Below are 21,058 nucleotides of genomic sequence, written 5' to 3' on the forward strand. Positions count from 1 at the left end.
AGGCTCAGAAAGGAGGGTTTTTTCGGGGCCATCCAGAGCCTGGGGCAGAAGTGAGCTGATGGTTCCCCAGGGAGTTTCTCCATCACAGGACCCTGCTCCCAGGTGTTTGAGCCCAAGGAGCTGTTGTTGGCTGGTTTCTTGGGAGCCCAGAGCCCAGCCACATTGGAGGCTGGCAGGGGTGGCTGATGGGGGAGGAGGGTCAGGCTCTGGGCACCACTCCTGGCAGCAAATCATAAAATGTGAGGCTGGAGGGAGCTTAGTGGTTATCTAACTGGCCTCCCTTTACAGCTCTGGAGCCAAGGCCCAGACCTTGGGAGGTTATATAACTTTTCCAAGGTTACTCTGCTCACCAGGATGGGGAAATACAATAAAGGAGTAGGTAGAGCTAATTGGGGCAAGTAGGGGAGGCTTCTTGGAAGCAGTGGCCACAGGAGGTGGAAGGTGTTCACTGCCGCAGCAGTCAGGGATCCCAGTGGAGTCAGATTAGGACCCCCGACTCAGAAATCCCTCCATGGCTTCTCCCCCAGACAGAGCCAGTCCTTGCAGTGGCCCAAGTGATTTGGACTCTGCTCCCTGTGCAGTCTCGGCTCTTTCTGAAGCCCTACCCTTGACCCCAGTCAGCTACTGTACAGACTGCGGGCCCTCCCCTGAGGGTAAGGAGGCATTTTAAACCCCTGCATGCTCATAGCAAGTTTCAACTTTTACCAAGACTCAGGGCTAGGTCCACTGATAAATTACCCTGCGAGTGGTGGCAGAGGGAGGCGTTCCAGCAGTCACACAACAGCAGTGACCCTGGCTGGCACCTGGTGAAGGGGAGGCAGACAGGAATCATTGCCACACCATGTGGACTCCCAACAGTGGGAAGATAGGCATTGAAGGGAAACTCGTTTTGCAGATAAAGCAACTGAGGCCGAGAGATTAAATAAATTATTCACGGTCACACCTATGCTTCGTGGCCTGAACCCAGGCCTTCCGAGTCCGGCAGTAGAGCCCTGCAGAGTTGCCCCATGTAGACTCCCTGGTGTCCTCAATCAGCGCCTGTTTGCCTGACAGTACTAGGCCACCAGCCCCTCCTTGAGATTTGATCTTCTCCTTGGGCCCCCTTGGCCCCAGCTCCTCGGAAGTGCTCCGTGCATGCTTGCTGGCTGAGCCCTGCTCTCTTCAGCCTTTGTGGGTTCTAGCACTATTTCCTGACCATATTGACCATATATAGGTTGGTTTGCCATTTTCAGCATGAAAAGTTTTAAAGCAGGAAAATCTGGGTTAGGTAAGTAGGTGGCACAGCTCAGAGTAGGGGCTGTCACCTCCATCCCTGTCCCCCAGACCCGCTCCCCTGTCATCCTTACAGACCTATCATACCCTGGGCCTTCACTGCAGGATTTGTGAGTCAGGGAACTGAGGGACCAAGCCCTCAAGAAAGAATCAGGGAGCTGGAGGGGGAGGCTCAATTTGCCCCTTGGCTATGGGGTTCCTGTCTGAGTCCCCACATTACCTGCCGCCTCCCTGGCAGCTAAGCCTACACTTGTGACACTTCCTCACTTGGCTTACCCAGGGCTAACCCCTAGTAGGACTGTGGTCTGCACCTTGGTAGGAAACCACTTTCATCTCGCCTTGCTCCTGACGTGTAAGCACCACTCAGGTTGGCCCGCAGGACTGGGGACAGAGAGACTGGCTCTTTTGCAGCATGCCGGACCCCGGGGACCCTGGGGCATGCCCTTCTTGGAATTGAACGTTTATTTTGGCTTGGGTGCCCCTGGTATCAAATGCAAGGTTCTTGTTCCTCCCATGCCCCTAGGTTCAGGATGGCACCTGTTCATAGAACCTCTGGAGGAGAAGGAACGGCAGCCCCATTCCCTCCCCATAGCTCCTGTTCAAATAAAGCTCTCGCCTCCTGGGTCATGGAATGCATCCTGACAGTGTTAGCTTTGGAAGGGTGCCATCCCGCCCCCTTTGGAATAGTGGTGGAAGGGCTGCCTTTGGCCCAGGGAGAGTGCTGAGTGCGCTAAGCTGATGCAGGCTGATTCAGTCATGTCTTGTCAGCACCCCCTGGGGAGCAGGAAAAGGGAGGGTGTCCTGATTATCAGCTTTTCAACACCCCACCTCCACCTCCCAGACTCTAGCCGCAGTCCTGAGATCTACTGATGAGTGGTCCAGTGACTGGGGACTAGAAGACAGCCCAGGTCTTGGGCCTGGCTCAGCTGACTTGCTGTGTGACTAGGACAGGTCACTGTCCTTCTCTGAGCCAAGGACTTGCTCACTAAGGCCAATTAAGATTCTTCCTGAGCTCCAGCTGTGTGCCCAGTGCTGGATGAAGGGTTGTGGGGATTGTGAGAAGAAGTTGACATTTTCCTTGTCTTTGAGGTTGGGGTGGGTCCCTGCAGAGCATATTAAGGATTAGTATTAAGTAGGGCTGCGGCATGTTGTAGGGGCTTAGGTGCTAAAAGGTAGAAATGTCATAAGCTGGGGCTATCAGGGAAGGCTCCCCTGACCCTAGGGGTTGCTTTGCTTTGAGCCCCATCATTCTCTGGGCACTTCCTTCCCCCTAGTGTTGCACTGGGGGTTTTTCCTTGTCTGCACTCCTCCTCCCTCCCTCCCACCGGGCCCTCAGCTGTGCCCCACTGGATCCCAAACCTAGCACTGTGTAAGAGGGTAATGATTAATAAACGTCCCAAACCATGAAGCTGTCTCTCTCTCCTCTGGCCTCTATCCCACCAGCCCCCAAAACCCAAAGGTAGGACTATCACAGTTCACCTCCAGTCTGGATAACTCCTGTCCCTAACTCTTCCAGTGGGGGCCATGCCCTCACCCTGCTGCCCACCATGTGCCCAGTGCCCCGTTCCCTGGGGATACTCTGTCCTCTGTTGGGACAGATCGATGGGTTCTCTGGGGAGGCGCACCTGCTTGGACCCAGGGCTGTCTCCTAGCCGCCACGTCAGGGCAACCTCTGAGTCATGGGTTGGGGTGGGGGCACTTTTGGGTCCTGTTCTAGAAAGTTCCGTCTCCACCGAGCCAGGGTTTCAGAGTTCACAGGTCTCAGTTTTGGCACGCCCTCTCTTTTTGGAATGCCTCGGGGCTCAGAGCTGCCTGTGGTCAGATCCACTGTCTGTTTCACCTGCTCTGTTGGGGTCGTTGTGTACATGTCTTTAAATCTCCCCTTCCCTAAGCCAGTTTCCGTCTTGGTACGTGCACTTCACTCCCTCCACTACCCCCCGCTGCTCTGCACACAGTTTAATCCCCGTTTATTGACTGATCTGGTTGGTGGGCTGTGTCTGGCCTGTGGAATGGGAGACCCGCAGACAGACCAGCAGGGCACCTGCTGCCAGGCCCTGGGGTGAGGGTGGGTTCTCAGTGCTTCAGTTGGGAGCTTCTCTTTGGAGTTTCTCGGTGGGGCTGAGCCATGAGCCAGACAGACGGCAAGTGAGACAAAAACAAGACGGGGGCTGGGGCAGTGGGAGACTCCGGTTTCACGGGTGGTGCTGCGTTAGCGTTGAATCATAGAAACGCGATGTAAAAACAGAAGGCAGGCAGCACTGAGTTGGAGGCAGAGTTATTGATGCCTTTTTCTTTCTCTGCTTCCCCAGTTTTCTGAAATGCTGTTATATTGCCTTCAAAACAAAGAAATCGAGCTTTCTGAAAGGGTAAGATATACGCGTATAGCACCAGCCATAAAATATTGGGTATTTTTAATGTTTGAGGCACACAAAGCACAAATAAATGTGGTTTTAACGGAGCATACTCTGAAAACTGGAGTCGTTTCTGGAAAACTGGAATTATTATTTTTCAACTTAACTGCAGGAGAGGTGACTCCCTGGGCAGCAGTGCTGTTGAACACTTTGAGGGGAAGGGTCTCCAAGACTGGGGAAACCAGGCGGGCTTTCAGTCTGCAGACCAAGAAGTCGGAGATTGGACGTGGTATGACAGTCACCAGGAAGAGAGTGTGGTTCCCCAGGAGAGGCCTGGCAGAGCTGGGGGAGCCCCAGGGCTGCCCCTAGTGTTGGGGTCAGTGTCCCCTACAAGGGAGGGGGTCCTTCAGAGACCCACGGACAAGTATCGTCTTGGCCTCTGTGTGCATTCAGCTCTTCCAGTTCCCACGGGGGCCCAAGAAGACATGCTTTGTCTCTTGGCTTAACAAAAAATGCAAACACACGTAAGATTTGGGATAGCCCAGGACTGTGCATGCAATTCAGAGTCAAGAGGCTGCTGCTGACCCCGGCCCAAGGCCTGGGTGAAGCCGAGGGTCAGAGGTGGGGTGGGGACAGGGAGGCAGACCCTGCCTAGGTAGGATGTGTTGTGTTTGACTGCATCAGTATGGTACTTACCACCCACGGGTCGCTAATTTGTTTTATTTTAACATGATGTTACTGTTGTGGTTGTTTAATTTTTAATTAAAATTAATAAAATTAGAGTTTAGTTCCTCAGTCACACTAGCCACACTCCAAGGGCTCAGAAGCCACATGGGACTGTTCCGTTATAGAACATTCCATCAGCACAGAGAGTTCTATTCTGCAGCGCTGGATTGGTGATGCGATCTGTTGTGGCTTCTGACGCTACAGCAGCTTCTCCGGCTGTCTAGTCAAGTTCCATTCCTGCTCTGGAGTGGGTGAGGGTAGAGCTGGCTGGCAGCCTTGGAGCAGGGAGGGTGGTGCGCTAAGAACCTAAAGGAGGGGTTTCCCCGTCCCACCCAGTCCCGCCCACTGGGAAGCTTGCAGGCTCCTGAGGGAGCATCCCCACGTGTCTGGTTCATAGGAAGCATGGGTCCGCTGGGGTCTATTGACTGCCCTGCCCGCTCAGTCCCATCAGACGAGGATGAGTGTGTATTTATTTGATGGGAGTTGATTCTTAGTGTCCCATGTCCTGCAGCACTGGTCAGCCTTGCCTTTCTTGGAGCTGGGGCCAGGCTGTAGAAAGTGGGACATTTTTGGTGCATCTCCGATTGTCGGTCAGAGTCTCAGGTCCTTATAAGTGCCTGTTCTGACTCCAGCCCCTCAGCCCACCCCAATCCCCTGGAGGAAAGCCTGTTCCTTAAGGTTCAGGGTCACCGATCTGATGAATCTGTGGACCGCATGGGCACATCTCTCCTTTGGGGTGAAAACTGAACATACCATCCTGCCATAAATCGAGAAACAGTGGGAGGAGGGGTGACTGATGAAATCTGTGGGTTACTTCTAGGGTTACATGGTGGGGGTCCCAGGCCAGAGAAGGTGGAAGACGCAGGAGTCGGGGTAGGGAGGAGGGGCAGGCAGTTTTCAGAGCAGGGGAGCATCTGACTGGGAGGTTGCTCTGGTCTAGTGTGTTAGTGTCTTTGAGCCTCCATTTCTCCAACCTGTGTTTGGGTTTCTTGTCCTGCTTCGTGCCCAGTTACCTGAACTTGAAAGGGGGCATGGCACAGACCCCGAGACTGTCCTGGCCTCACCATTGGCTTTTCTGCTGCTTTCTTGTGCTGTCTTCCTCTGTCGTGTAACTCCTCCCACCTGCCTGCATATCGCTTGTTAGGTCCTTCTGGACGGGGCCTGTGCCTTGCCCTCCCTTTGCTTTGCCCACAGCGTCAGGGTACCTGGCCGGTGCCTGGCAAATACTTAAGGAGTCAATCTCCCTGACTGAGTAGTGGGAGGAAGGCTTGTCCAGGACGCTGGTCCCATCTTTCCTTGGGCTAACTTGGTCGGGTGGGTGGTTCTGTATGAGGGTTGGTGGCTGGTGCCTGGCTGGACCCAAAGAGGGGAGTGTCCCAAGGCCCTGAGGTGGGAGTGAGGGTGACAGAGCCCTGTTCCCATCTTGTCCTTCTCACCCTGCTCTTCCTGGGAGGTGATGCATGGGGAAGAGGGCAGGCTGTGTCCTGGAAGCCCACTGCCAGGTCTCTGGTTTAGCCCTCAGCAGCCCAGATCTGAGGCCATCGCCAGCAGATGTGAGGGTAAATGAACCTCCCTTGACCAGCCTGAGAAGCGGCCACCCCAGCTGCTACTCAGTGTTTCTTGGGAAACGGGGTTCCGTGAGGGGACAGGATGCAGCCACTTGAGGAGTGGGTCTCGCTCCCCTGCTGACCCTTGTGTGACTTGGAAATCTGGTGGCATTTGCTTTCCTGTATTTGAGCCTCCCCTGGCCACACACAGTGCAGTTTTAAGCAAGAAAATGCTCTTGCTTGAAATCCCACCCTGGTGAATGAGAGCAAGAGAGGACGTGTGTGGAAGGCATGGTCCCGGTTCTGCCTCTAGAGTGTCACCACAGGGCTGTCTCAGAGTCTAGTGTCTCCCGCTGCACCATCAGGAGAGTTTCCATTTCCTGTGGCCCCGCCTGCCCTGGTCCTGGGCCCCAGGCTGAAGGACAGGAGGTTTTTCTAACCCCCACACCCTCCTTCACTTCAGCCCAGCCTGTCTGTGCGAGGAGGTCTGGCGGTACTTTTCCATACCTTCAGCACAGACAGCTCTGTGTTTCCTCACCCTGGTCATGCCCCAGGCAGCCAGGGATGGGAGCTGGGTGGGGAACTGCCCCGCAGGGTGGAAAAGGCAGAGGTGGCTGTGTCTTGGTGCTTTTGTGACAATCTGGGCAGCAAAGGCTGGAGGGGGGCACACATCGCACATACCAGGCTCCCTTCCATTTCCCACACTATTGGGGACTCCTTTATGTCTCACCTGTATGATCTCCAAATGTGGGCCTTGGCGACCAGAGCCCCTGGTGCAACTGGTATAGTGAAAGATCAGTGTCCAGGAGTCTGGGGCATGGGGAGTCTGCCCTTTAGGGCAAAACCCCTCCTTGCATCTGGCTCAGTGATTTTCCACAGTTGTCAGCATCGTGGTCTTGGCTGTTGTCTCTAATTGTGACTCAGTCTTCCGACAGGATTTGATCTGGGATTGAGGGCCATAGAGGCAGAAGGCTCCCCACTCTGCAAAAAGTACCATCCATCCCAAAATGCCCAGGCCAGTTCACTGGTGGTTTCTTGTACAATTTATTCCAGAGGCGATGGAGACCAGCTGTTGTCCGTCCCCAGCTGGAGACTGAACCAAAGGAAATGGGCTTGGACTGTAGCCGGAGGGATTTAGGTTAGAGTCAGACAATAAGGAAGGGTTTTGTGACAGGTGGTTGGCCCTCAGGAGGACCCTGCAGGGGGCTTTGTAGAGAGATGGGGGTCAGATCACACTTGGAGGCAGCGGGGCCACGTTTGAGTGGGAATGAGGTGGGTTGTAATAAACAGGCAGGGAGTGGAGAGACTCAGCTGCCACCCCCTCGTGCAGGAGAATTACCACCACCTAGTACCCTTCTGGGTTTGTTTTTAGGGTTTTTTTTTTTTTCATTAGTGAAGAGGTTTACAATTTAACCATCTGGTCATCTTAAACAAATTATAATAAATGAGTAGGCTTAATAATCCCTTATCATTGGAACCCTAGCCTTCAAGGATGGGCAGTTACTTATTACCCGGAGCTGCCAGCCACAGGTGAAGGAAGCGGGAAAGGAGGAAGGAGCAGATGAAGAGGCCACTTTCTTGGGGCCCCTGGGTGGGGAGAGTTTGCTGGTGGTCTGGGGTGCAAGTCCTCTGCAGGGTGAGGTGAGGATATCGGCCACAACCTTCTCTCAAGCGCACAGGTGTACCTGGGAGGGATGAATGTGGCACAGTCAGGGGCAGGTTTCGTCCCATAGGTGGGGAGCCTAGGGGTGTCGGTTGAGGGAAGCCTTGTCCTCAGGATCCCAGCAAGGGAGCCCAGGGCAGGCAGCTGTGTCTGGAGGAACAGAGCTGTGGCAGCCCCGAGGGCTCAAGAGAACTTCGTGGAACAGAGCATTCTTCCTTCCCACTGCTGGAGGAGCTGCAAAGCAGGGGCATGCCCAGGAGGACCTGTGGCCCTCGACCCTGACATCCCTCCTGGGCCCCCACCCCTCGCCACTCACCTGCCTCCTTCCTCCAGAACTGTGATGGTTCCAAAGTCTGCCATGCAGCTGACTCACCATGTCTAGGACCTCTAGGGGCTCTGGCCTTGCAGACAGATGGGTGGTGTGAGGTGAATAAAAGACATTGGGGCAGAGAAACACAAAGCCATCAAGCCAGGCTGCCGGCACCTGCCAGGACTGCCCACCTTGTCCAGCCAGAACCCACATTAAATGTAACACCAGTGCCCACCTTCGTGCCCTAGAAGGCATGGTTGTAGACGGCATACATCTCAGAGACTTGGTTCTTCATTTGGCAAATACTGAGTACCTGCTAGTGTCAGGTTCTGTGCTGGGGATGAGGGATGAGTGAAATCTCTGCCTTGAGAGCTCCTAGTCTGGGGGAGGTAAGTAGTCAGCCAGATAACAGATACCTAATGGCATGTCACAGGGTGGTAAGCACTGTCCCAAGCCCTGATCTTGCTGGTGACAACTAGCCAGTTCTGTGTCCACAGCCCTGGAGGCCCTGTGCCTCCAGCACAAACCTTCAGAACAGAGGTGGCCTCCTCTTCCTGCTCTTCTTCCCAGTTCACTTTTCCGCCCAGTGTACACCCTGTTCGCACAGCACTGAGCCGTGCGTCGTTTCACGTAATCTGCACCCCAACCCGAGAAAGTCTTGGTACCTTCCACTTTGCAGAGACAGAAAGTGAAGCTCAGAGAGGTGAGAGGACATGTCCCAGGTGACCTGCTGGTGGATGGTGGAGCCAGGAGTTGAACTCCCCTGTGAGAGCTCCAAAGCCAGGGCCTTTTCCCCTCTTCCCCTGTGCTGTCCAAGGAGGGTCCCAAACTTGACGTTTGTGATTTTGCAGTGGATTAGCCATCCCAGGTTTGTTGTCCAGGCTAATGTGTGGACGAGGGCTCTGGAGGACAGAAAGCAAGCTGGTGCAGCGTGGGGCCGCTGAGCTGCTGATGAACCAGATCTCGCCCAGGTCATCAGCTGGGATGGAGAGATGACAAGTCAGCAGGCGGCCTCCTTTGTGGCCTGCTTGAGGGCTGTTTGTAGAAATCTTGAGGGGCTGGTGACTTCCCATGTTTGCTCCTTCCACGCCACTGCCAGGTTGGGGTAAACCTAAGGCTTCTCCAGGGGAGGGGGGTTGGCAGGGTTTACAAGCACATGCTCATTCTAAATCCTAAATAATCTCAAGATTGGATCCATGGGTATGACTGCACACCTGTTTATAGCCTGCATCACCTCACCCGTGTCTGCCTGTCTGCTGTCACCCTCCCTGCTCCACTTCAGTTGGCATTTCTTAGCAAGGTCCCTGGAGGGGGGATGAATGGTCTGTTTGGTGAAAAGAGCCCTCAACTGTGAGTCTGGCTAATTCTTCTCTGTGCTTTGTCATCAGCTTGCTGTGTGACTCTACCGTATCACTAGCCCTCTCTGATCAGCTTCCTCATCTACAAAATGGCAATAATAATATCCATTTTACCTGCCTTGCCTACAGGGTGTCAAATGAGATTAGGGCCAGAGGAGTTGTAGGTATGAGAGGTGCCTATGGATGAGGTTTTGGCAGGGAGGAGGGAGAGGCTGACTCTGTCATCCTTAGCCTTGTTACAGAGGAGTTGAAGGGGGCCCAGAGAGGTTTGCTGGCTTGCCTGGAAAGGAAAAACCGGGAGGCGAATCCTCTGTAGGGACCTCTCACTCCCTAGTGACCCACCCCCTGTGGGGAACATGCACACCTGGCATGTTCGTGGGGATCCAGGCTGATGACTTTCCTGCCCTTGAGTTGTTGACTCCCTAGTTGGGAGATGTCTCTTGGCATCAGTCAAATCAGAAAGATGTGAGACACTCCAGGACCTGGATTCTGGGGGCAGCTCATGATTCCAGGCCCCAGGCCGAGCATCCCAGACAGGAAAGAGATACCAGCACAGGGCTGTGGGCCGGGCCGCAGCCATCCCAGAGCAGGGCAGTGGCTGTGAATTGAGGGTAGAGAAATTGCAGGTGGTTGAAGGGTGGCCCTCTTGTCATTTTAGCCTCACTGGACGTTCTACCTGTCCCAAGTCCTTCAGAAGATGAGGCAGGGGGTGAATTTTGTGTGTGTTTGCTGGGGAAGGGTCTCTAGCCTGCTCCCCGGGGCCAGCTCTCAGGCAGCAGCGCTGTAGGGCCCTTGACATCCCCTGCATCTGCACACAGAGGGATTTCCAGTCTAACTCATGGGTTCAGCCCTCCAGGTGCCTGAGAACTGACATCCCATCCTGAGCTCAGACCCCACCAGCCCTTCTCTGTTTGCTTTAGCCAAACCCGCAGCCCTCCCAGGTCAGTCAGTCCCTGCAGGGCGCTGCCCTGGCCTCAGCTCTCATGGGAGGGACTCCCGCTGCCCCGGGGGTTGGGGGGATGTTACCGTCCCAGCTGAGAACAATGGGGGCAGGGTCACCTGCCTTGTTTTCATTGTCCCTCCTGAGTGCAGACAGGGCTCCCGGGCCTGAGAAAGTCGGAAACCCAGAGGTTTCTGCTGAAAAGGCGCTCACCTCTGGCACGGGCTTTCCCCATGAGCGTGAGACCTCGCAGTGCCTCTGAGCTCTGCAAAGACTGCTGAGAGATGGCCCAGGAGGGCCTGCAAGGGGAAGCCCAAGGGTGGACGGGAGGACAGTCGTGTCCACGGCTGCCGTGCTGGCTCCAGTGGCTGGGCTGGGCTAGACTTTCCCCATGACCAGAAGGGAGGGCGGTTTGGATCTAGGAAAGTGGTTTTGAAATTGGCTGTACACGGTATTAGTCACCTGGGGCAGCTTAAAAGCATCTTAGTTCTCAGTCCACACCCCAGGCCATTTCTGTCTGAATCCCTGGGGGTAGGACCCAGGCATGATGATTTCCTCCAGCCGCCCCAGATGATCTGCATGTGCAGCCCAGGTTAAGCAGCAGTGGTGTAGTGACCCCTGACGTGTGTGTTGGCGGTGGGGATGGGATACCACTTTCCACCTTGCCTGATGAGGGTGCGTGTGTTTCTGGGGTTGGGGGTTTAATCTAGGTGTGACCGACACTGCAAGGGTCTGCATTTACACTCAGGTAGCCTGGCTTGCTGGGGACTCAGGAGGAGCTGGAGCTGGTTGGCCAGTGAGCTGAGTCCTGAGAATGAAAATACATTTTCTCGAATGTGCTGTGGATTCCCCAGGAACTTGGGAGGTGCTGAACTGGGCCCAGAAGCATGGTCTGGGCAGAGGGAAATGTGAATTGTAGAGAAGTGTCACCTGCCCAGGCAGGAGCCCCGTAGTCATGGGCCAACCTCCTCATTTTACAGAGAAGGCAAGTGGGCAGGGGGGCAGGGGTTCCTGGAGAGTCTTAGCAAATTGGCCGAGCTGAGCTGAACCCAGGTCTTCAGTCCCTACATTGACATCCTAGCATACCAACCAGGTCTCCAACAATTTGTCCGTCTTTCTTCTAAAAACATTATAAATATCCGGGTAGGCACTGGCGCCTATCTGAAAATGCAGATAAGCAAAACAGGTTAACAAAGTCCATATGGCAAGAGCCGAGAGGTCTGGTCTTAGCTGAGACGCGGTGAGGCCCTGCCCCTCTGGTCCCTGCACCTGCCCCGCAGACACCTGCTCCCTGCCTGGGAGAGACGGGGCCCGGGTGAGCCGGGCTGCAGCTGGCACAGGTGTCAGGGTGGTACCATTGGGCCCTTGCCAGTGCCGGCTCATAAACTGGGCCTGCCCTCCAAGCCACACCTGGTTACCTGGGCTGCGGGGAGGGGGCGGGGGAATACCGAGGATGCCTTCTCCTTGCCGGTGCATCCTCCCTCCTGGGCGGATGGGGAGCTGGAAGGCCGAGCCCAACGCCCACACTGGGCAGTGGGTGGCTGAATCACCTGCGGACCTTGTTAAGGAGCTTGTTAACTGCGCGGCGCTCAGCTCACCTGCACGGAACACCTGTGAGTGGGGCACAGGCAGCGTATTTATTTAAACTCAGGGTGGTTCCACTGGGCAACTGGGACTGAGAGCCCCTGCCTCAGGGGCTAGGTGGTTTCTGAGGTCTCTGAGCCTCAGTTTCCTCAATCTGAAAACAATCCCAACTTCCCTTCCCCACCCCCAATTAAGGAAGGTTTGAGAAGCTGAGTCAGCCTGAGAGGGAGAGTGAGAGGTAGTGAAGATGACTGAGGGCTTGGCCAATCGCCTCTGTCCTCTAATTTGTCTTGGGAATAGAGAGGTGACAGGTGCTTGCCTTCTCTCCAAGATAAATTTGGATCTGCCAACAGTTCCCCAAAGACGACCAGGGGGAGGGCCAGCCACTAGCCCCCGGGCTCCCTGCTTCCCCCGTCAAACCGCTGCAGGGAGCCCCGGTACCTGGGATCTGGGGTCCTCCCCTCCCCTCTTTATCTGTTCATCAGCTCGTGGTGTTAAAGAATTTGAAAAAGATGGGTCTAAACACGCCCCAACTCTAAGTGTATATGCTTGAGAAGTGCCTGTGGTATGTTACTAATCTCCACTTCTGTCTGTTCTGGTCAGAACCACCCCTCTAACTCCCCGTGGGGCCTTGACCCCACCCTGGGCCCCCTGCCCTGAGCGGGTTCTTTCTTAGAGACTAGGTAAACATAGACCGACTAGACACACGGGGAGAGCCCAGCCCGGAGACCAAGGGCGGGTGGGCCTGGACTGCATTGTGGGAAGCTGGGGGCAGCGTGGCCAGGGCTTTAGGACTGGAGTTCAGAGACGCTACCATGCCAGGCCTCAGCCTCACTGGCCAGCACAGTGAGGGGACCAGTGTGTGGCATCCTGCTTTGCGTGGCTCTGTGGAAAACCTGCCAGGGTGGCTGGGAGCCTCTGGCAGGCAGAGATCAGGGGAGATAGGCCTTCTGAGGGATGGAGTGCCACGTCCTGGGTGTGCCTGTTTCCCTGTCCTCTGCTGCCTCAGAGAGAGCCTTAACACACACCCCGACCCCCAGGCCCCCTGACTCCAACTTTTGGGGCCCGGGAACTCCTGCCTGCTGAGCCCCAGTTCCCCTGTACCCCCCGTGAATTTTTTTGGTCCTCTCCGTGTGGAGAAGTCACCCCCATGCCCTGAGGGAGCAGACCTGATGGTTCAGACTGAGAAGGAGTTGTCCTTGTTAGAATAGGAACAGGTGGGAAGAGGTGAGGAAGCCCCGGGACAGAGTCCCTGTCCTCACCCAGCCTGTCCTCCGGGTGCAGAGCAGTAAACCCTCTGCCCTTTGATTTACCTCTGGGGACAAGTGATTTCCCCCAGGGTCTCAGATTGCTGCTGGGTCTGGTTTCCTGAAGGACACACACAAAGCAGTCATAACACTGGTTGTAGGTACATTTATTCAGTGTTTACAGCATCCTAGGTACTCTTCATGTGTTTGGAGTAGGGGTTATTTTTGGCAGATGGAGAAACTGAAGCTGATAGGCTATTTATCCAGAGACTCGATACCAGCAATTGAGAGAGGATCCCCCGCAAGTCTCACCCAGGTCAGCCCCACATTTCCATGAGCCTCCACCTGGAAGAGGGACCAGTTTGGTTTGAGAGAGAGCCCTGCCGCTCCTCTTCATATTCCTTTTCCTGCTCTCTGAACATCCACTGGCCCCTAGGAGAGGACCAGAGGGGACAGGCCCCCCCTTCCTGCAGGAAGGACAGCCCCTCCAGTCACCCCAGGGACTCTTCCAGCCCCACTGCCACTCACTCTTGGACGAGGGGGCTTTCACCTTCCTCCCTCACCTCGCCCCTTTCCAGCCCCTAACCCCCAGGACTTTCAGCCCCCTGCCCTCTGTTCATCTCAGCCTGGTGGACCACCCCCTCCCTCTCCATACCAGTAGGATGCTGGTGGTTCCAGCAGCCCTGCATCCATCCCCTGACCTTGCCAGCTCCACTCTTGCTGGGGTCTGACTCTGCCTCCCACCCTCTTGCTGGATAAAGGCTCGCCCCTTGTTGCTGATGAATTTAAGTTAAACCCACCTGCAGAATAATGCCGGGAAGGTCTTGAAGGAAGGACGTGAGAAGGTGAGTCAGTCGAGGTCAGAGTATTCCCTCATTCATTCAAGTTCATTTACTCACTTATGTGACAAATGTTTTTTGAGCACCTACTATGTGCCAGGCAGTGATCTAGGCTCTGGGAATGCCGCAGATAAACGTCCAGCCCTTGTGGAACTTACCTTCTCGGGCAGTCTGCATTCCTGCAGATCTTTTTCTTGCATTTGCCTGGGAAGTTGTGTTCTAGAGACCTGACTTCACTCCTGTAGCTGAGAAGCCCACCCTGCAGCGCCCACCTCTCCCCAACTATGGACAGCACAGGGGTTAAGAGCCAGACTACCTGGGTTCACTGCCGAGCAGTTTACTTCATGAGTCTCTGTGCCTCATTTTCCTCAGCTGTAAATGGGCTAATAGAACCTACACTACAAGGTTGTAAAGACTCAACAAGCTGAGCGATTTAAATGCTCTGACGAGTGCCTGTTGTAAAATAAATGCTCAAATATCAGCTCCAATCCAAATATGAGCTGTCACCAGCTATGACATGAGGAGTAATAAACCATGCCCCACCCACTGTCAAGGTGGCTGGGAAGGTCAGGTGAGGAAGGATAAAGGTTTTTCCTAGGCTGCCTCGCACCGTGCACACTCCACGATTGGCCTCGTTTCCCTTCAAGACCAGAGGGACCAAGTGAGCAGAGGTGGGATGTGTAAGGGGTGGATGCAGCCGGGATGGTGAGGAATGTCCCTAACACCAGGGGTCCAGTGAAGACTGGCATCCCAGAGCATCCTTGAGGCCGCATCCTACGTAGCAAGAAGGGGCTCTGTGATCCAAGTGTGAGGTCTGACCCAGGAGCTGGAGGCAGGGCAGGGAGTGGCCCTGTGCGTGCCACTCAGCTGCAGTCCCCAGGCAAGGCCACCACCCTGACTGGTTTGCCCCACCCAACCTGATGAAGGAAAAGGCTGGACCTCAGCCCCACTGCCCGTGTCTGCAGGTGGGCACCAGGTCCTGGATGTGCCCTCTCTGGAACAGCCCACTGGGTGGGATGAACCTTCAGGGAGGGGAGGCCTGGCAGCTATCTCTGCACAGGAAACCCCGGGTCCCCAGGGGATGAGGCGCTCTGGTCAGGGCAGCCCCTGAAGCCAAGGCAGGGGCATGAATGTTGCCTCCTGGAGGGCTCGAGTCCTAGTGGATGGACTGGTTTTAGGGCACTGTGTTTCTAGCTGGCGCAAGGGGGTGGAGGTGTGAACTGGCCTCCTTCCTGTGGCCTGTGTGGGGCGGCGGTAGGGTAATAGCTGCCAGGACCCAGATGGGCCCGGGCTCCGCTCCTGGCTTCCTCACTTAATGTCCTGACCGATAGCTACTTACTTAACCTTCCAGCCTTAAATCCTTGTTTGCAAAGTGGAAAAAATTATGGTGTCTTCCCAGCATTAAATGAGCTGAAGGCATATAAAGTGCTCAGCACATCTGGTGCATAGTAAGCCCTCAGTGAATCACAGCTGCTTTTTTATGAGAGTGAAAGGCGGGGAGCTCTGTTCCATCCCCAAACAAGAGCCGGGCAGTGTGTGGGATCCCCCTCTCCCATCACTCTCCAGGGTTGTGTGGAAAGTGAAAATACTGTCATGTGTGAATTGGGGAGCCAAGGTAAAGAACCCTGTGAGTGAACAGGGCCACCTCCTCCTGAGAAAGCTGTTTCCCTAACCCCCGGGGGAAGACAGGATGCTGTGTCTAATGGTTCTCCATGACTGTTCCCCTCACCCACGGTGACCTCAGTCCTGGATTACCCCTCTATTCTGGAAGACCTTCTCGACTGGCGGGACCCTGCACCTGACCATAATCCATGCGGCGTCCTAACCAGGGCCACAAGCTACATGGGGTGGGAGCAGGGAGCAGGCAGCCCAAGTTCATTCACTTGCAGACCTCTGCTCCCCAAGCCTTGCTTTCTTCATCTGTCAAGTGACTTCTGCCAGCATCGCAGGAAGAGCCAGTTAGAAGATACGTGCAAAAGCCCTGGCAAGAAATGTCTGACTTACAGCGGCCCTGAAATCCTGCATCTCTCCCCAGCACTGGGATGGAGCCAAGCCGATTCCCAGGCCAGCTGTTTGGGACCCATAGGTAGTGAGAAGGGTCCTGGGGGCATCCGGGGCAAGGAAAGCAGTGGAGGGAGGGAGGTGGAGAACTGTGCTGACTTGCAAGGAACAGTCTAGAACCCAACCCAGTTCTCCTACTTAACCTCTCAGCCTCAGTCTCCTGACCCGACTGGACGCGACTACAGCCACTGGACTGCTGTCAGGGCAAGTGGTGCTTCTGGTCTGGGGGGCTTGGGGCTCTTCAGAATGCCCCCTTCGCCTGCCTCTCTCTGCGTGACCACAGAGAGATGATGGAGATCAAGAGGACAGTGCACGACAAGTCACAGATTGCCCTTGGCAAGCCAGTGTGTGTCGGTGGGAGCAGTGCGGCATGGCGGATGGGGCTGCCCTGTGAAGTACAGGGCATTTCGCCTCTCTGGTCCCGCCCACTTAATGCCAGAGGCACCGCCATCAACCACCAGAGGCGATGTGTGGGAGGACAGGGATTTCGTCACTTCACTGCTCTATCCCTGGTGCCTGGAACAGTGCCCGGCACTATGAGGCTCCCCATCAGGAGAGCATTTCAAAACACTTCCGGAGGGAGCTGCCACCCTAGTTGAGAACCCCTGTTCTCTCACCTTCCACAGCCCTGATGAGTGCTGTTCACCTTGGGCCTAAACACTCTGCATTATCGGGAACAGATGCCTGCCAAGGGCAGTCCATTCAGAGGTAGCTTGATACCAAAAAAGCCAGCCGGTCCCCTCTTGGATCTTGGCCCACTGGTTAAATATCACGAAGCCGACACCCAGAGTGAACACACTGCCTCATGTGTGCCGACCTGCAGAGGACAATGAGCTCCTTGCCTCCCGGCCCTGAACAGATAAGGTTTTGACACTGAGATTGTATTTACTTTTCTTTCGGCAGCAACCCTAATGTTTGTCGTTTTGTGGTCAGCTGAAACCCAAGGACTTCCCCTTTGACCCTGTACTGGTCGATCTCTTCTGACCCAAAGTGTAAGACATGAAAAATGTAAAAGACCTTAGCCATATCTGGTTAGTTTGGGCCCATTTTTCCAGTCCAAATGAGTCCCAAACTGCCATTGCAGTGTGTTTGCTATCGCCCCATCCCAGCCTTGTCCCAATTTTAAGTCCTCTGCAGATCAGATTGGTCATCCATCTGCATCCATTAAAACGAGGCCTAGGCTGTGGCATGATAACGGAGACCTCAGGCCAGGCAGATAATGACCAGTACTTCTTGGGGTTGTTTATTTGTCTTTCTGCAGACCAAGCTCCACCCAGCGTTTCTCTGTCTGGTCATGTGAATATCTTTAAGCCCATCTGCTCGGCCTCCTTGCTGCTATCCAGATTGACTGCATTCCACCAAACTTCAAGGCTTTGCAGCCTCTTTGGAGGGGGAGATGCACTTCGCTGAGCATGACTCTCTCTGGTGAACCTGTGCTAGTAGCTTCCAGTGCCCTCCACTTCCTTTTGGGATGAGCCAGACGTTCTGCTGTCTCCAAAGGGGAGTCAGCAAGAGTTCAGGTTTGAGCTCCCTTTGTAGGAGAAGGAGGGCAACCTGCCTTCCAACATCTTTCTGTTCCCCGAGATTCCACAGGGACGATCAGGGTGGTGCCCTGGTCATATCATTCCTCTGTCTGGGGCCACACACCCTGACGACCCTTCTCTACCCTTTTCCCCTCGAAGATGGATGTCCGAAATAACAAAGGCGGAGGCCAAAGGGAGCTGAGCAGGCCTGCTTTCCCTGCCATCTGTTTAACATTAACACCCGGGGCCCTGGGACTTTTCATTCTCCTCCTTTGAACATAAATTTCATGTTGTAGAAAACCTTGGGGGTGGACCTTCAGCAGCAGACCTGTAGGCCTCTTCGTAGCTGAACGTCCTGGTGCTTTGGCCAGCTCGACGGCCGCGCTCTGAGGGCAGGTGGAGGCAGGGCAGTGAGCCGTGTGGTCTGACGGCCTGTCAGAGGAGCATGTCATCATGGAAAATTCTTGACAGTCGAGTCTGCAGATCCGTTTACACGGGCCTGCTGCTGCCGCTGCGAACTGCACATTCCTTCACAGCAACCCCCCTTCCCTCTTTTCCCACCAAACTTCAGTCAGGCCACAAGGAGTTCAGAACTGTTTTTTCCTTCTCCCTCCTGCTTCCATCCATCACTCTTTCCTTGGGCCTAGGCTTGAGATTTAGAGGGAATTTGGCCGAGTTCCTGGTTTCTGGGCTGGATGGCCCATCCTGGGCTCTCCTTGGGGGCAGGGGGACCCCCGATTTAGAGTCCCTTCTGGTCCCTCTTTGGGAGCCTTCTTCTGAGGTCTGGGCCCTGCCGTTAGTGGGTGGGTTGAACAGAGGCAGCACCAAAGGATAGGGTAGAGGCAGGGTCTGGCCAGGTGCAAACAGGTTTGGCAGCTGTCAAGTGTTCCTGGAACAGATAAGGAAGGCCTCCCCAGGGCCGCCTTGGTGACCTCTCACCTGCTGCCCACAGTTGCTGGGAGCTCTGTGGGGACCAACAGCACGGTTTTGAGTCACTCTGAGAAGTACACACCACCTTCTGATGATCTGTCCTGGCCCAGGCGTGAAGTTGCTCAGCCCAGGGCAGAGAGAAAGAGTGCCAGAGAAGGGAGGGAAGGGGGAGCCTGTAGAGGGAGAGGATAGAGTCCCAGGCATGGGAGCAAGGAGTCCAGCTGATGTGCCTGCCCTGGGACGGCAGATCCAAGAGCTCACTGAGCTGACCTTAGCAGGCATCCTGGCTGAGAGTGAAAGGCATGTGGGGGTCCCTTCTACACCGACCGTGCAGTAGAACACTTCTCTATGGAGGTCCTCCTGGGTGTGTGCCTTCACATCTGCCTTCTTTCAAAGGCAGAATAGTCTAGTGCAGCGGTTCTCAAAGTGTGGTCCCTGGACCGTAACATCAGTGTCACCTGGAAACTCATTAGAAATGCACATTCTCTGATCCTTCCCAGACCTACTGAATCAAATTCTGGAGGGGTTGGGGTGGGCAGCAGGCTGTATTTAATAAGCTCTCCAGGCGATTCTAGTAAGTTTGAGAAGCACTGGCTCAGTAAGAGAAGGGACTTTGGAGCCAGGTTGCCAGGGTTCATATTCTTATCAGCTGTGTGACCTCAGGCCAATCAGTTAATCCCTCTGATCCTCTATAAAATGTTTCATCGCCTATACATCAGAGACAGTAACTGCAGCCTTGTTATTGTAACGATTAAATAAGAATGTTTATGAGGAGGCTCATAAGGTGCTGCCGGTTAGAAAGCATCTGTAAGTCTGACCTTCACTGTGTCTCCTTTTAGATAGTATCTGATGCTGCAGGACAGGGCGTGGCCATCACAGGGAACCAGACCTTCAACAACTGGAACTGGCCCAATGCCATGATTTTTGCAGCCACGGTCATCACCACCATCGGTAAGTCTTCTGGGACCTTCAGCACACCCACTTCCATGCCCTAGCTCCCCAGAACCTTGTAAGAGTCCGGCTCTGGTCACATGGCCTTGCTGAGATGAAAATCAGGCCAGTTGCACTCTGTCCTTTTGACACTTCCTTGGGGATTTAGTAAGTCCTTGGTAACTGGCCATCCTTGGGAGGCTGTTCCAGAAGTCCTGACCTGGGCTCTTGGAGTAGAAACAACACAGCTTGACAGCCAGAGCCGTGCAGGTAGCTGAACAGGCTGCTCACTGCACAAACCCAGCCAATGCTTGCTCACCAATCTAGGTGTCTGTATTCTGGTTACCTATGGCCGCATAACTAACCACCCCAGAAGGTAGGGGCTGAAAACACAACTTACAGTCATTCGCCACTGTGTGGGTTGACTGGGTTCAGCCAGCTGGTTCTTGTTTAAGGTCTCTAATGTGGCCATCAGGGTGGCTGGGGTTGTGGGCATCCAAAAGCCCAGTTGGCTGGACGTCCAGGATGGCCTCTTCTATGTTTGACAGTTGATGCTGGCAGTTGGCTGGGAGCTTAGCTGGGGATGGAAACACAGTGGCTTGGGCACCTCACAGTATGGCAGCTGGGCTCCCAGAGGCCACAATCCCCAAAGTAAGCATCTCACAAGATCAGTTAGGACTTAGCAAGCATTGACTTGGCATTCTAAATTGCACAGTGGTTCCATGTGGACTCATGGAGAACTTGCTAACGGTGGAGGCTTAGTCCACTTCAGGGAGCTCCCAGTCTGATAGAGGACATAGCCCACACCATCATAATTGCTACTAATGATCATGATCATACTGCGGTCAAGGGAAATTTCATTTATTGTGTTGATACTAGATCAATGTCAAATGATCTCAGAGAATGGGCTCTTCTCAAGCTGGGTGTCTGTGTGCGTGTGCGTGTGTGTGGTGAGGCAGGGGCCACTCCAAGTCTGGGTCCATCACCCCTGCCGTGGCCTGTTGGCCTCACACTTCTTCTCCTCAGGGTATGGCAACGTGGCCCCCAAGACCCCCGCTGGGCGCCTCTTCTGTGTCTTCTATGGGCTCTTTGGGGTGCCGCTCTGTCTGACATGGATCAGTGCCTTGGGCAAGTTCTTCGGGGGACGTGCCAAGCGGCTGGGCCAGTTCCTCACCAAGAGAGGCGTGAGCCTGGTATGTCTCTAAGCACAGGTGCTGGGCAGGGAGGGGGAACCCTGGCAGGTAATGGGAGGGTGGGAGGAATCCAGGAATTGGACAGAGGTGTCAGAACAGAGGGCGAGAGGGCAGCCTGTTTCAGAGCGCCCTGCCCTCCTGGGCGAGGCTGGGAACATCGCTCACTCCCTGGGCATTGAGCCTCCTCCCAGTCTCGGTGCCCGGCCAGCCTTCCCTCTGGGTGCCTCTGCTGGGTTTCCCTGGTCTCCCCCGCCGTCTGATTGGTCTCCCCACCCACCCCTGCAGCGCAAGGCGCAGATCACGTGCACGGCCATCTTCATCTTGTGGGGCGTGCTGGTCCACCTGGTGATCCCACCCTTCGTGTTCATGGTAACGGAGGAGTGGAACTACATCGAGGGCCTCTACTACTCCTTCATCACCATCTCCACCATCGGCTTTGGCGACTTTGTGGCCGGTGAGTCCTGCGCCTTGCCTCTGCCCACCCTCTCTTCCTCTGCTTCTCCTGCTGTTTTAGGTCAGCTGACCTTCACTGGGGGCCCTGCTAGGCATTCAGGATTCTGGGACTCCACCCAGCAGGGTCCTTA

General features: G+C 55.0%; 1 protein-coding gene across 2 annotated transcripts in view; it reads left to right on the forward strand.

Annotated features, from left to right (window-relative positions):
• KCNK5 (potassium two pore domain channel subfamily K member 5) overlaps positions 1-21,058 on the forward strand; it is a 36,314-nt gene that overhangs the window by 10,732 nt on the left and 4,524 nt on the right. Inside the window, exons 1-4 of one of the 2 annotated variants that reach the window (XM_072945078.1) lie at positions 3,587-3,638; positions 19,191-19,302; positions 20,308-20,474; positions 20,760-20,928. In XM_072945078.1, the coding sequence (XP_072801179.1) occupies positions 3,591-3,638; positions 19,191-19,302; positions 20,308-20,474; positions 20,760-20,928 (496 nt within the window). In that variant the 5' untranslated portion in view covers positions 3,587-3,590. Of the gene's footprint in view, positions 1-3,586; positions 3,639-19,190; positions 19,303-20,307; positions 20,475-20,759; positions 20,929-21,058 lie in introns of those variants that run through there. The other variant, XM_006202039.4, reaches the window with a different exon arrangement.

This window comes from Vicugna pacos, chromosome 20 (assembly GCF_048564905.1).
Source record: "Vicugna pacos chromosome 20, VicPac4, whole genome shotgun sequence".
NCBI classification, from domain to species: Eukaryota; Metazoa; Chordata; class Mammalia; order Artiodactyla; family Camelidae; genus Vicugna; species Vicugna pacos.